At 39.3% G+C, this 16,577-nt stretch overlaps 1 protein-coding gene across 3 annotated transcripts in view; it reads left to right on the top strand.

Annotated features, from left to right (window-relative positions):
• The window catches only part of CPED1 (cadherin like and PC-esterase domain containing 1), a 152,357-nt gene that overhangs the window by 53,020 nt on the left and 82,760 nt on the right, over window positions 1-16,577 (top strand). For all 3 annotated transcript variants that reach the window (XR_012833709.1, XM_075743360.1, XM_075743350.1), the window contains exons 7-10: window positions 11,700-11,842; window positions 13,143-13,215; window positions 15,003-15,170; window positions 16,166-16,270. Coding sequence is in view for 2 of the 3 variants with exons in the window: in XM_075743360.1 (XP_075599475.1) it covers window positions 11,700-11,842; window positions 13,143-13,215; window positions 15,003-15,170; window positions 16,166-16,270 (489 nt within the window). In the remaining variant the exon portion in view is untranslated. The remainder of the gene's footprint in view (window positions 1-11,699; window positions 11,843-13,142; window positions 13,216-15,002; window positions 15,171-16,165; window positions 16,271-16,577) is intronic.

The following is a 16,577-nucleotide window of genomic DNA, read 5'->3' as shown; positions in this document are numbered from 1 at the left end:
GAGATGAGCGTGCTTCTCTTTCTTTCCTCCTTTGGAAGCTATGGAAGCCCACAAAGATGTAGTATTTTGCCATCTATTTTCCTCTGTTTACATTTAGGAAGACTAATGGTCACTCATTTCCAAACCGTGGGGTTCAGTTTTGTTTTATGTTTATTAAAATAGCACGATGTCCAGCAGCATCACTATTGCAGTTGAAATAAGGACTACTTTAAAGGCTAGCAGTCATTAGTAATTGTGATATGGCTCTGTAAAATAATTCCCACCGAGGGGAGTCTGCTGAATGAGGTGCCAGCCACCACTTACAGAGTATTTTTGCAACTGAAGAAGCAATAAAAATGATAGATAGAAGCAGCAGAACATCTACAGTAGTTCCAATCTGGTTAGTGCTGCTGTGTTGTTATATCTTCCACAGCTTTAGGCAGACTTGTCAAAATGGCAAGAAATAAACAAAAAATAGGCACCACAGAAAGCACATTTGTAGCGACGTATAGATTGAAATGCAAATTAACAAAATGATGGAAAGTGGGGCATATAAGACTGTCTCTTAGCATAAACAGTGTGCCCTACAAAGAACCTGGGAGGAGTCAGGGAGTCTCCACAAGAAGTGAGACACTGGGAATTCACAGAGTGCCCAGAAAGCACTACTGGGACAATCAGAGAGAGGCTTCTGCGCTTGGTGCAGAGGCATCAGGCAGGAGATCATCAGTCAGAAAACAGTACTTGGGAGAAGGTTTGAATTCAATTGTTGATAGATTACATCAAGTTTCTCATAAACGTGATGGAATCATCACTCGTTGCCAGTGGGACGTACAATGCCAGCAGAGCGATCTCTCCCAAAGTAGCCAGTGAAGCTACACATATTTGTACCAGCCAAGGAACGTGATCCAGAAAGCGCCTAAGCTTTCAATTCCTGCCAACTCTATTGTGTAGGAGGGAAAATTGTTTGTTACGTTGTGAAGCTCCAACCTGTCAACAGTCAAGAATGACAGAAAGGATCTCTAAGACCTGTTCTTCTGCTGATTGACAGAATATCCATTGGTGTCACTGGGGGCCGAACATGCCTATGGAGGACACTTTGGTCTGGAAAAATTTACTCGTGTTTGATGTGTTTTTCCCCAAAAGGAGCTGACTGATTTTTTTTTATTATTTTTTAATGAACAGATGAGAATAATTTTAAGCTGCTGCATTGCCATCATAGATGCGCTGCTTGCACAATAATTTAGAGATCTCCTCAGTGTACATGTGCTTTTGGTTAGCAAATTTTCTCAAACCAGTATAAGCAAACTGTTATTGATGAGAAATTGATCCACAATTGTGGTTAATTTGGTTACAACATTACTATCATAAACTCAGTATGTTAAGTTTAGAATTTGATCCCCTATGTACAACAACCCTTTTTGGTTGCTAGAAGTAACCAGGATGTGGTGTATATGAAGGAGAGATTTTTAAGACTGGTGATGGGGTACCAGATGATATCAAATGATTAAGAGAAACTATAAAGAAAAAAACAGAAGTTTAATGAATAATACTGCATTCCCTACTGCTTCTTTGTTAGTAAATGATTATAAATGATTTTTACAACTCAGATTTACTTATCCTAATCATAGTGGCAAGGCTTCAGAATGACTCCTTGAATAAGCATTGGCCAAATGGCAGTTCAGGAAGAGTTCAAGTGTGTTTTGCTCACCAGCTGCCAGTTTTGCTCTGGATTATATGTATTTTAGTATCTCAGTTTAGAAAGCAAAGGAAGCTAATCCTGCGCTGGCATGAGGATTTTGTGTGTAGTCAAGGAGTGGCAAAAGTGCGACCCTACATTTGGGTCCTGGCTGGGAAGATGCAGGAAATGCAGGGGAGAGAATGGCTTGCTGCCACACAAATGTTTTGATATGAGACTTGCGTAATAGCCTTATTTCCTTGAGGAAATTTGGAAACCTCTTATGTAGACCATCTGTGCTTTGAAAAATTAATAATAAAATAGAAGCTTTCTGTTTTGCATATGGTACCAATTAAGGGAAGGGTCTCTGTCAATGTATGCAATAATTCCCTTCGTGTTAATCGACATCATGCATGTTTTTTGAGCAGAAGGCTTGCCCCTGAATAATTTTCTGTTTTATAGAAGCTGATATACGAAACAGTCATTTATGATTAATTATCTCAAGGTTTAACATACTGTGAAGTGCTTCCTTTGCCCTGCTATTAACCTTTCCCAACCTGGTCCCAGTTCTTAATGAAGGGATGCACTTTTGTAGACTTTAGTGGTGCCATGTCCTGCATCACCTGGGAAGGTTCTTCTCTGCTGTCGGCAGCTTTGCACGGCCCCCGCTCTGATTCACCGTCCCTTCACTCATCCAAAATAGACAGTCAGGTGTCTCCTGGATTTGAATTCTTTGACTGATGTACTTGCATAACCCTTGATACCCTCAGCTGAAACTATGCTCTTAAGTGATTTTCCAGTTGTGCAGTGAAGTAAATATAATTTATTAAAGCAGTTTGCTGTTAAGCTTGATGAGGTATAAATCACTGTAACTATCGTTGAAATTCTCTCTCTCTGTATTAAGCATTTGAAAACTTGAATAAAAAGAAATATTTTTTGTACTTAACATATATGCAAATAAAACTAGACCCTCACCTACCCAGGAAATATATCTTTTAATAGAACGTAGAGGTCTGGCTTAGAGCAGAACACTGTGAAAATTAGGTTGCAGTATTGCCCTCAAGTGGCCAGTTTTGATACTGCTTCAAGTAATAGCCACAGATATTTAATGTGAAATAGAATGCAAACATACACTCAGATAAAGAGCAAAATGCTTAGAAACAGCAGAAAGACTCAGGATTTTTCCCTTTCTTTTATTTTTGAATTCCATATTCTTGTCCTCGCACTTAGCAGAAGCAAATAAAAAAGAAAATTACCATTGACTCTTAATCAGTTAGGTTGCAGAATTATTTGGGAATAAAATTAGATTTGTTCATTAGGTTCTGTAAGAACTTAGCATATGCATTTCACTGTTGCAAGTAGCCTGTGTAGAGAATCAAATTCTCCAATGCTCCTCTTCCTGGGAGGCTAAGCATAACATAAATGCTATCTCTGTTTTCTGTCCTCACAGCATCTACAGCCCTATCATTTCTCTTTTTACTGATGTAAGAACGAAAGTCTGCCTAGACTGGGTGACATCAAAGACATGCTTAGACATGTTTCTGGCAACAACCAGACAAGAAAGCATCCTGAAACTGTAACAGGGCAAGCACAAAATGGTACTCGTCCTCAGGCAGACTATAGCTATTTCTAGTAACCTGCGAGATAAGACACACAAAATTGGAAGCAGAATATATATCTTTAATAAGCTCCAGTGGACTTTTACACCGTGCAATTCTCTACTAGATTTTTTTAATCCATTAATGCTTTTGTTCTTCCCAACATCTTGCAGTAATGAGAATCTACAGATTATTTCTGTGTTGCCTGAGAAAGAATGTTTGCTTTAAAACGTCTACCTAATAACTTAATTTCATATCCCTAATTCTTGTCTTAAGAGAAAGAACGAGTAATCATTCCTTCTTTACCTTCTCCATGGCTGTGCCAATCTGTCATGCAGTGCACAACCAAAGTTAAAATTCTTCTTGGAGGTCTTTTCTGCTCTTCTCATTATGAACATCCCAGTTTAGCTAGTAAGAGCTCTAGACTGATTATTCTTTATATGATGTGGATATGTCATAAGTAAGTCTTTACACTGTTATCCAGGCCCTTAGCTCTCTCCTTTTCTCCTGGACCACAGGCCCTCTCACTCTGGCTGCTCAATGCAGGCAGCTCTGTCAGCATGCCCTGCTGTGGCTCCCAACTTTCCCAGACCTACCTTCTGTTACCCTGATTCCTCTTTTCATCTTTCTCTTTTTGCTTTCCAGCTTTCCTTAGTCAAACTGATCCACTTTTGATCCACAGAGAGCTGGGAAATGCTGTTAGTAAATCACCTTTACTTTTCCACTAAGAAGTCGATGCTGGGTTGGGAAACCACTCTTAGTTCAGTCTGTCAAAGGACCTAATTTAGTGGTTGCTGAAGCTAGTGAGTGGCTTTTTGTCTTTGGACTTTTACTCTTAAGAGCAAGGATCTTTAGAGGAAACCTTTTTCAGATGGCTTTTCCTCCTCCAGGTAAGTAGTTACAAAAGTGTTAAGTGACAGGAGGTTTTTTTGTCCTGAGCTATTATTAAATAACATCTCTTTCAAAAATCTTATGTAAAGAAAAAAAATATGCATAAGTGGGAAATCTGCTGTATAAAATAGCTGAATAATACTATGGCTTCCCCCTTCATCAAGTGCCATGTTAGAGCTGCAGAGAAATGGCACATCATAACAATAAATCAGGGGTGGAATAAACAGACCTACCTAAAGCTAACACTATAAACTTATGATAAATTACTGCACTGTTTTCTCTGTGATGTATTCTGGAATCATTGTTTTGATTACGGGTACATTTTTCTCCTATTATATGTCTGATGACTTTTTCTATATACTGTGATCAGTGGAGAGGCCTGCCTGCGTTAGCAGGCAACATAGGAAATAGCTTCATTGCAAAATGTGTTTTTTCTGGTCTTCTGTGTGGAATCAGTCTGTATTCTTGCAGACACCTTAGATATTTAGATACCTCCATACATAAGGTGAAAGAGATTCTTGTTTGTGTGTAAAAGAGTATTTTTGTATCTATGAATGACTACTTACACTTGGTGAAGAAATTTCACTAAATACAGATCCAGTAAGAACAATGAATGTACAAAAATGAACTGAGAGTAGAGAGCCTATACTGCAAGCTATCAGAGATTGATTGAATTGATTCAAGTGAAAACATCCTCAGCTATTTTCAAGGGGAGGCAATTACATTAAGTCTTTTGAGATCCTGCAGATCCAATTGATCAGAAAGACTGCAACAGCTCCAATGAATAGCAGAACAATCTGGAGAGGACACCGTTACTTCAAAAAGGGTCATTTTTTGAAACCAAAGGTCATGCTTTGGTTCCTCAGATGTAAACCTTGCTGTCAGATATGATCCCGATAACTTTGCCTGCCATCTAGTTTTGAAAGCTACAACTAGAAACCAGCAAGATCCTTTCAAAATCTATTCATACAAATCCTGTAAAATATGATGCACCAAATCCCAAAAGGTAAACCTCAAAATTACACTGAATTACTCAGTAGCCCAAATGGCCTCTTATCTTCTATCTCTTTGCTTCCTGGGTAAGTTCAGAGCTCAGCTACACCTCCAAAGGTGAGATACTGTTGCAGGAAAAAAATTGATGAGTTCCCATTGTTTAACCAAGCCAGGATAGAAGTGGCTAATTGATGACATGTAATTAACTGGCAACCAGTAGTAATAATAATAAAACACTCACTATCAATTTAAGTAACAGAACAGGTAAACCACGATACCAGACACTTCAAAAATGTTAATAAACATTGCACATTTCTAAACATCTTTCTATAAATGCCCCCTGAAGCTGTAATCGCACCCAGCCACTCACCCACATTTACCCAGACCCTCTCTCACAGGCACCACGGGTTACAAACACAACCCCAGCATCTCCTGGGATGCAGCTTCCCTTCTTGCGTGCACCTCTGCCTGGAGAAGTGGGGGCTCCAGCTCTGCCTGTACCCACGCAGGACCTGTGCCCATCCTTTCACCTTAGTATTCCCTGCAGCCTCTGCAGAAGGTGTGATGCCAGTGGGCTGACTTCTGGCAGTGCCTGAGCAGGTTTTGACTGCTGCTGTTTCCACCCCAAAGTCTTCCCCCACACTGCAAATTTTCGTGCTGCTTTTGTATTATTTCCCAAGCTGACTCCTTCCTTGTTTCGAAAGTCACTTTGTAATTTCCTGGTTACTGTTTAACCTCACTGATGGTTGCCTTCCTCTTTATCATGATAAGTTTGGACAAACATCCTCTCAGACAGGTTCTGTATATTCCAGGCGCACAGGTTTTGTTGTCGTGGGTGGGCTGCGCGAGCACTCCGGCGGTATATCTCCTAGCTGTCTTCAGTGTCTTATTTAGATTCCCTGTACAGTCACTGGAGGAACAGAGCAGTTTTAGATTGCAATTAATGTCACCATTTTGAGATGTCTACCATAGGATGGCATAAATCATGCTCTTGAAGAGTCTGTGTTCTGCAGCGAGATATAAAAGGAACCCAGACATTTAGCTCATATGTAGATGTAAGCCGCGTAGTCTTGCAGGGTGGGATTCCTCTACAGATTTTGACACCTGAGGGAATTGTCTTCACATGAGCTGTGCCTCTGAACACCTGTCACAATCAACAAAAGATAATCAATGCATTGAAGGCAGGCATTTTAAGTTTGCCTTTATTGCCATTCCTTAGGGCAGTCAAGAAAAATTTTCATCATCTCATCAAAAGAGAAGATTCTGCTAGGACTGAGCTAGAAGGCAATCCCAGAAGGGTTGCTAAAGGGTTTTTTTTGTTACAGTAAAATTAATTTACATCTTTGGTGGAATGTTGCTATACAAGGCCCAGTGCACACAGTGTCTGGCTGTGTCTACTGCTCAATGCACTCTGAACAGGCCCCTTAAAACAAGGGGTGGAGGTAGAAGGGGCTGGGACATGTCTGTCTAAATCAATTTATACCCTTTTGCAGGGAAATTCTCAGTCGACCCTTCAGCTAGCTGCCCCAGGCTGCCTCAGTGTCTCTTCTAAGAAATTAATTTGCAGAAAAATTGCCAGAGGAAAATCCTCTCAAGGGAATTACTTCAGTCACCATAGCATCCAGCCCTGCGGGTGGCACACACTCTTCCACTCTCCTCGAGTGTCCATGAGTCTGTGCATGAAGCTTGCAAATCAGAATTCCTTTGTCAATTAAATTGCATTTTTTCAGTGTGTCAGGCCTTTAACTGATGGTTCAGTGTATTTTGGGGGAGCCAAAGGGATCCATGTCACTGAGATCATAAACTTTATTTTAATAACTGCAGATTTTAAACAGTGGATGTCAAAGCAAGTAGAGAAAAAACATTGTAAAATTAATATTGAGTTAGTAAAATCTTTTTTTTTTTTCCAATGGCTTATCCTAAAGTGAAAGTTGTTATCAGTGAGCAAAAGGTCAATGAGTGAAAATTAATCTTAAGAATATTTCTGGTTCATTCTGCCTTTAGAGAAAATGAGTGCTTGATCCATGTAATTTGACTGCATTTACACGCTTTCTGAAAGGCATTACATAAATATGTGGAACATACCTCCAACTATATGCATCCAGCATATGGATGAATGTCTTCAAGCTCCTGAGAAGTCTTGCGATTCTGTATACAATGGTGTCATTGTACAAAATTTTTGTGCATGTCTGCATTAAGTTTTACAGCCTACTAAAATTTAAGCCTTATATCTCTCCTTAACGATTTGCCAGCCAGAAGTCAGCTTTCTCCCAGACTAAATTCCTGTGATTGCCACCAGCTTTTCCTATTCTGTCCTCTTTTTCAAGGCTGCTTTTAATCACAGTCAACAATAATGAGATTGAATCTTGCTGGACAGGTAGTCTGTTTCCTCTGAAGGTGGGAGAACAAGCATCAGTGGTGATCATCTAAAGTAACCTTCGGCTGAGTGACTTTAATATTTTGCAGTTGAATACAGATATTTATAGAACTTTATTGGGCACGCTCAGAAGAACCTGGTTTTCACACTTTATTACCCCTAATCCATATACTCTACTTTTTACCTACCAGTTGCTGAAAATCCTGTAGAATCCGTAGGAGTCAAACCTAACCTGAACTGGTTTAAATAGGATTTTTTTCATCAATTGGAATTTAACATGAAGTATTCATCTCTTGTCTCTATTGGTTCTGAAACAGACTGACTAAATATTTATTTTCTGTCATCGGGTTAGAATAAACATTGTCCTAAAACCTGATATCCCCTAATGAGGACCTGTTGACCGTTGTTTCTTTTCTAGTCTGGCTAAGGAGGGCTGTAACTAAAATGCAGTTCCTTGGAGAAGCCAGTTTTATTTTCACACCTGTTGTGTTGGAAACAATTTGCTATTATAGCCAACAGCATGCTGTGAGTGCAAATAGGGCAAATCAGCCTGTTTTTCATCAATTCTGACTAGAAATATAGGCATTGTATATCCTTTGTGTTGAGGTGCTTAGGGATTGATTTATGGTGAGTAGCAAATGAGCTAATGGGGCTTTTTCTGTCCTGCTTTCCCTTCCTTCCAGTAATCCCCACCTCTCTGTGGAAAATTCTGCAACTCCTTATCTTCCCTGTGCAGCAAAACAACACAGCTTCTGCTTAGCCCATCAATACGCACTGCAGATTTAGGACATCAGAGAAAAGGTGCAAGCTAGTGTTGCAGGAATGTGAGTGATGTACAGGATCTGGCAGAGATGCTGGAAATAGTTGTCAAAGTCAGCTGAAGAACTACCATGTAGTCCCAGCTTGGTGAGATGAGTCTTCATTTTAATTTTTTTATTTCACATGAACAGTTTAATTAATTGGTTTTGCCCTGAACAAGGAACTGAAATGGGACAATTTCACTCAGAGAGGAATCTAAATCAGAACTGATTTGAAAAATGTGAAACTTCTTGTTCTTAATCTTTGTACTACTCTGTGGGAGAAACACAGCTTTGGTGATCTTAGACTTTGGAAAGCACAGACTCCCTCTCAGCCTGTTGTGGCAATGAAATGGAGTGTGATCTGAGGATTTGCATAATCTTTTTCTAAATAGACATTCCGGGGCGCTTTTGCCCTAGAGACTCATGGAATTGCAGTACACGTGGAAAACTTTCTACAGCATAAAAACAGTGTGATGTAATTCAAGATTCCAACATGACACGAATATCCAAAGGGCAGAGTTGAGGCTATATGTGCAACCTTTGCTTTACAATGTCCTGGCAGTCAGAGGTTTAATTTTATAACTTTAGGCATATATACTGTTGTCATTTTTTTCCTACTGGCATTTCAAATAGCTTTATTGGAAACAGGAGAAAGAGTCCCAGGCATTGCAAACCTTCAGCCCAGATCAGTGCATGGGACACATTTCTTTTAGTCAGTAAAGCTTGGGAAGGGAACCACTTGGTAGAATAAAACCAGAGGTCATAAGAACAGGAAGACAGGCAAACCAACTTCCTACCCACCACTTATTTACTAGTGCAACAGAATGGAGTTACTGGAATTGAAGAGAGCATACAGCAAAGGAGGATCAGCATTAGCTGCATACTTGAGTATTTCCCATGGCTGGCTGTAGGAAATGATACAGTGATTTTTTTTTAAAGGAAAGTGGAAAATTCTTATTACATTTAACTGAAATATGCTGCCTGAAGAAACTGAAATCCATTCATCCAGCATGTTTGACAGTATTCATGCTCACAAGGGAAGGCTCCAACACTGTCTAGAAAATTCTGTGGACTAGAGTACCCAGAAGTGTGTTGTAAGGAGATTCGAGCCCGCAGCCCCAGTGTGAGTGGGGCTGTGCGAGGGCCGCTGAGGGAGGTTTGAGGCCAGGCAGCCCTCATCAGTGTAAGCACAGTGAATGCCAGTAACTAGCAGTGTACCCCAGGGGTCCCTACTGGGTCCATTCCTGTTCAACACCTTCATTAGATGTCTGTGTGATAGGACAGAGTGTAGTCTCTAATGACACAAACCCCGGAGGAGTGGCTGATGTGACAGAGGGTTGTGCTGCCATCCAGAGGGACATCGACATCTCTCCCCCATGGAGAAATGGGATGACGGGAACCTCATACAGTTCAACAAGGGAAGTGCAAAGTCCTGCCCTTCGGGAGGAACAATCTCACCAGTACATGCTGGGCACTGACCAGCTGAAAAACAACTTTGTAGAAAAGGCCCTGGGAGTCCTGGTGGACACCAAGTTGACCATGAGTCAGCAATGTGTCCTTGTGGCAAAGGCGGCAAATGGTATCCTGGGCTGCATTAGGAGTGCTGCCAGCAGGTCGAGGGAGGTGATCCTTCCCCTCTATTCAGCATTGGCAAGGCCACGCCTGGATTGCTGTGTCCAGGCCTGGAGTCCCCAGTACAAGAGGCATGTGGAGCTACTGGATAGAGTCCAGCAAAGGGCCGCTAGAATGATTAAGGGACTAGAACATCTCACATATGAGGAAAGGCTGAGAGAGCTGGGACTGTTGAGCCTGGAGAAGAGAAAGCTCAGGGGGATCTCATCAATATGTACAAATATCTGAACAGAGGCTGTAAAGAAGACAGAGCAAAGCTCTTTTCAGTGGTGCCCAATGTCAGGACAAGAGGCAATGAGCACAAACTGAAAGACAGAAGGTTCCATCTGAACATCAGGAAACACTTTTTTGCTGTGAGGGTGACTGAACATTGGAACAGGTTGCCCAGGAAGATTTTGGAGTGTCCATCCTTGGAGACATTCAAAAGCTGTCTGGACATAGTCCTTTGTAACTGGCTCTAGGTAGCCCTTCTTGAGCAGGAGTTTGGAGAAGATGACTTCCAGAGGTCCCTGCCAAAGTCAACCATTCGGTCGTTCTGTGACTCTCTGATCATGCTTTAGACCCAAAATATCAGTAAGCCTTGTTACAGACTTCTGCTAAAGGCCAAGCTTTGTTAACTCATCTGCAATGAATACTTGATCGTGCCTGTAGTCAAAGGCAGCTAGAGAGATGCCAACCACATCAGTCCCCAGTGGGGTTGTCTACAGAAGCCTGCATGCTTCAGTCATGTTACCCCCATGGGTAACATGGGTCATGTAGGATAGGTGATAATAGAAAATATATAATTACATTTCTAAGTCAATTTAGTAGAGAAATTCCTAGAAATAATCAGATTTTTTTTCTTTTCTGAATATTGATACAAAACATGTTCTGTGTATACTTTATGTGCCTTATCTCTGAAGGCAATGCTTCTATACTATATAAATGTATCTGGTAGTACAGGACGACTAAATTATCTAATGGTTTTACATGGTCCAGACATTAATTGAGTTCTGTGCAGTGTGATAATATGGTTCAAAGGCAGCCCTTTTCATAGCACAAAGAACTCTGGTGCAACAAAACCTGCCTGTGTCCTACTCTTCATTGGGGCTCTGTGTTACTTCAGTTCTGTTTTGCTGAATCCCTGCCTGAAGTGATGAGATGGGTGGATTCTCATGAGTGATGAAAGAAACCGAGAGGACAGTGTTAGGCAGGCCAGAGGATATGTGACTGGGAGGATTCATGAGTCTAAAATCCTCAGGATGTGCAAGAATCCAGTCAAAACACAGGCTGTGGTGGCTGATAATTTTTTTCAACATCTCTCTTCTATATTCTATTTAAAATTTGTTAACCTGGAATAAGGATTCATAGTCAAGGTCAAGTGGGATAGTACTTTGTCACGGTATGTTAACAAGAGAAAAGGCTTTTACTTTGAGTGTGCTATTACTACTACTGAAGAAATAAGTGTTTGTGGTTTCTGTTGCCTAGAACCAGTCGACAGCAAAAAGTTTTATCAAAGTAAGCTTAGACTGTGAGCAATGGTTTTTAAAACCATTAATACAGAGTTTGTCTCTGATATACTTATTGTAAAAAAAAGAGTCCTTCTCTACTAGTATGCTGCATGGAACTTTTCATGCCTCTTTTCTTTACTGCGCAAATGAATAAGAACTGAATTTTACATTCTAAGGCAATTTTTACTTGTACCAGCCTTTTAATTTATGATCTTAAGCATTGAAATACTATAAATGTTAAAAAAAAGTGTAATCTCTTCACAGCTGCAAAGTTTTTTTGAGATATTCTTCAAAAGCAGTTCTCCCCAACAAGCCTTCAACAACATGAAGGAAGCTATAAGCAAACTTCTACTTATAACTGAGGTCTTCAGTGAATCATCTGCCTCAGGACCAAAGTATTTCAGTCAGTAAGTGACTTGCAGTGGTCATTGCTATGCTATTGTCAAGATAGCACCTTAGAAAAGAACAAAAATTGTAGAGGATACATGACTCCTAAAATAACAAAATCCCCTCTATTTCATACTTCCTTATAGAATAAAGTGAGGATGTGCTGCATTTAGGGAGTAAAACTCTTCAATATCCACAGTGTTTCTAGTTTGCGAAAAGGTTATGATGAATACCTAGGACGAGATGCTGTGTTCTGATGGAGTGTTTCAGGCAGTACAAATGAACAGAAATCCCTCACAACTAACTGGGCTAGTCCTACCATATATAAAGCTGTATTTCCCTTCAGTGAGCCCTCTGTCATATGTCAAATATTTAGAGTAGCCCAGATGGTTCAGAGCTGGCTGCAGCAGGCAATCTGAACAAGAGACACTGTAGAACACTTTATGAAATGTACCTTATGAAATATACCTAGGCAGTAACAGTCACTTTTCTATGGGTGTTAAATCACTGTAATCACTTCTATTTGAGTGTTACAGTTCTTACACATAAATCAACATTTATTATGTAATATTTTTATTAATTAAAATTAATATTTGTTCTATATATGTTATGTCACATCCCTGACATTTTTATGGTAAATAGTAAATAAGTTACTATGTATGACATTTATATGTTTTATAAAGCTATTTGAGAACCCAGGTGTTTTAGTAGCAGTAATATAAAGCTCATTATTTGACTTATGCAAGTTGGGAATAAAGCTCACATTGTGAGTGGAGAAGGTAGCGAGGAGGGGAGGACTGTAACAGGAATGGAGCTTTTTTGATAGTGGTCCAAACTCTAACATTTTTTTTTACCAATGGGATGGATATCTCTTGTTTATATAGCCCAAGACTTGCTTAGAGCTCCTGGCCCATGCCTTCAAACATCCCCATAGCTGCAGCACAACTCTTTGGTTTCAATGAGGCCACAGAGTTTTGCCATCTATTGCCATCCAAATGTCTTCAAAGCTTTTACAGGACCTTATTCTCATCAATAGGCATTCCCTCCTCCAATGTAGTTCACCTCCCTCACTGGTTTAAAAGTCAACTATATAAATATGCATTAATCTAGCACTGTTTTCATCAGCTTGCAGTCTGACTCTATGTTTAATGTTGCTGGCTCTTCTTAGAAATTTTATTTAGTCTATATCATGTGCTCCTCTTGACCTATGTCTGTATGTTCTTGTGTATGTTCTCTGAACCTCTGCGTGTATGTCATTGTAGCATATATTTCACAATACCTAACCTCACTGAATGCCATTCCTGTTATATTGTATTTCAGATGCAGACAATGTTTTCAAATGCTAACCTTTGACATTGGATTTGGCACCTCCATATACCCAGTAGTTCTTGAGGTGAGAAAATTACACAAATTATTGCTTGTCCCACAAAACTTACACCAAAAAGAACACACCAGGGAGCCCTCTCTGACAGTTGCCCTCAAACCTCTGACAAATGTCCAAATACATTAATATTAATTTTGCCTGACAGTGAAGAGTTGCTGTGGGAGAAACCAGTTTTTAAGGGACAGAGTTCCTGTGATGAAGTTCAGCACACCACTGACGTGTGCAAACCGGTCAGTTTTAGCATTACGGAACTATCACCCCAACTGAATATCAGCTAAACAAAATCCATAGGAAGCATTTTATGCAAGTGGAGTTGGGTATTAACTGTGCCAGAACAAAGAGGAAGGGAGGAAGTTAAAGTACCACAACTGGCTTTTAATACAAGTTAAAGCTCTCCATGAATTGCATTGTACTTCTTCAATTCATCACCTGCATTGATCTGCACTGTGCTGCCTTCTTCCTGGATGGTCCTCAAGGCCCTCAAAACCAGGGAAATGTGACCTGTGGCATAAACTCCCTGTGCCAGTTATGTACCACTCCTGCCTCAGAACAGCCTGCCAGAAACAAAAATGGTACTGCTTTCCAGCCGCTTCTCACTACCCCTGTATATACATACAAATGTGTATGTACCTAGGTATATTCACAGAATCACAGAATGGTAGGAGTTGGAAGGGACCTCTGGAGATCATCTAGTCCAACTGCCCTGCTAGAGCAGGATCACCTACAGCAGGTTGCATAGGATGGCATCCAGGCGGGTTTTGAATATCTCCAGAGAAGGAGATATATATAAAATCTTTGTCCATATTTATGTTACACAAAAAGGAAAAAAAATATTACTAAATATATCCTGGGAAATTACAGGAGAACACTTTTAAAATTCATCCTCAGTTAAAATCTGTTCCAGTTTCTAGTAACAACAGTGCAGTCAATCTCTCCATCCTTCACAAAACAAAGATCCTTTAAACACAAAGGAAAAATGGACATGTGAAAGAAAGTTTGCACAATTTTAAAAATCCATGAAGACAATATCCTTAATTAGTCTGACAAGACTTGTTTAGCTAGTATAAGAAATGTGATGTCATAAAAAACCTAATAATTGTTTATGAAGCTGTAAAAAAAATCTCCCAGGAGTTGCTTAAAAATCTAAACTAAACGTAAAGCATAATGTCTACCTGCCTGTATAGTAGTCTCAACCATCAGCCATAATCCATAAATGTACAGTAAACAGTAAACCAGAAGTGTTTAATAGTTTCTTAGGAAAATACAAATTACTCTAAAAAATAATGGTTGATAATTACTATGACATTTGACTTTGAACAGTATCCCTTGGAAGCTGTATTATGCACACACCCCATGCAGCTTGAAGTTATATTTGTGTTTATGCTAAAATACTAATTTATTCATATTTTATAAACATGAGTTTATTCACTGTGTTTATATATTGTAAAATTTATACCTTCATATGCAGTAAGTTGTAAATACCTGAGATAGTTGTCTTAACACGTAAGCTGACATTTTATTTCTTTTATCAAAATTCAAATCAAACACAGAAAAAAAAAAAGCTCTCACATGAGAATGCAATATTGTGCTCTATCCACTGGAGGTCAGCAAACATTGTGGCGTGTAGTTCCGACAGAAATTGTGCTATGGTATTTGCTATATTACAATCCTGTCTTTTCTTAGTGTTATTCTGCCTTTTTTTTTTTTTTAATAAATAGTTCCAGTTTGGTATATGTGGTTATGAGAAGACTGGACTTGATATTCAAACTATAAATTCTTATATTGTTTTCCAACAGGTGCATGAAAACTTTGACTTTCAAGATGAAGATGAATTAAATATTCAGGACCAAACTTTCAAAGAATTTCTTTTTGAAGATACTTTTAAATTTCTCTTATCTAATGAATCTTCAACATCCAGTTTCATAGAAGCTTTACAAAAAATATATGGATCAGCTGTGAGCAAGGTAGTTTATTCCACCTTTTTCTTATTATTAACTATTTAAAAATATTTCATTCTAAGTTGTATGCCTTTCTGAAATTGTTGGTGCTAACATATAGAATGAAGGATTTATTTAATCAAAACTGTCTGTTACTGAATTCTAGGGAAGTCATGAATAAAACTGTAATTATATTGAATAATCAAATTTTCTTTAACAAAAATTCCACTCTCAAATTATGTTATTCCCCAAAGTACAGTACTTTAAAGATATTTTTAAAACTTTAACAAAGTAATTTCCCCACCATTTTTTAAAATTATCTTTTTTAATATACAGGATTGTATGTTTTCATAAATCTATAGGTGATTGATTAACTCAAACAAGTAGATTCATGAGCATCAGAATTAAATTTTGTTTTCTACAACTTTGTGTCTTATACTGAATGCAAGATCTGGGTCTGTATAAAGTTTGCATCGCTTGTGAAATCTATTTCTGACAAGCTGGGAACTCCTTTAGTAGTATTTCTCTCAGCCTGGGCACTTGTGAAGGGGCATTTCTGAGGAGCTCCCTGTTTGCAAGACTTACAGGGACTACACTATCCCTGCAACTTCTGCCTCTCAGGCAAGTGTGATGAAAACAGGGTCATGGGTTCTAAATTTGCCACAGAATAAAGTAGGAAGCCACAGTCATATGCACACGTATGATACCATTGCCTAAGTCTGTTTTCTGTAGGAGATCAGACCACATTTCAAACCACCCACTTCATTGTCTATACTTTATGCAGTCTCTTCCCATGGTACTTTCTGTGGGTTCTTTTCTACACAAAGCTAATGCACAGTCTCCTGTATTATAGACTGAGAAATGGGAAGAGTTATCAAGGAGCTAGCTTGATGTGACTTTGGATGAGGCAAGTTGAGAGCAGCTGTAACTTGTTCCTTTGATCACCAAAGGGATTGGGGTCTAGTGAAAGCACATCGCTTTCCATGTGATTTCACCAGAATATGCTGCCCTTTCCTTCACAGGATGGAATTTACCACAAAGATGATGAGCAATGTTTGTCTTTAGAAGAGATAAATTCAATGATTACTTTCATAAAAGAGCTGAAGAGTCTTGGACAATTTGAGCTGGTAAAATAAACAGTGTTTTCTTTTATTAGATACATATTTTATGTATATCTCTTAACATTTCTCCTTCATTATCATTCTTTGCTGTCTGGCACATGCATTAGGCTGGATGAACGGGGAAGCAGGGAGGTAGAGGTTATTCTGATTTTATTTTGGAGGATTTTTGGAATTTAAATTAAAAGAGATAAAGAAATAAAACAGCATTTGAGTTGAGGATTCATTGAAAGGACAGTGTCGTGGTTTAACCCCAGCTGGCAACTAAGCACCATGCAGCCGCTTGCTCACTCCCCCCTGGTGAGATGGGGGAGAG

This window comes from Balearica regulorum, chromosome 1, assembly GCF_011004875.1.
Source record: "Balearica regulorum gibbericeps isolate bBalReg1 chromosome 1, bBalReg1.pri, whole genome shotgun sequence".
Classification (NCBI taxonomy): Eukaryota; Metazoa; Chordata; class Aves; order Gruiformes; family Gruidae; genus Balearica; species Balearica regulorum.
The sequence above is the reverse complement of the archived record's forward strand: the minus strand, read 5'-3'. Positions and strand labels throughout refer to the sequence as shown.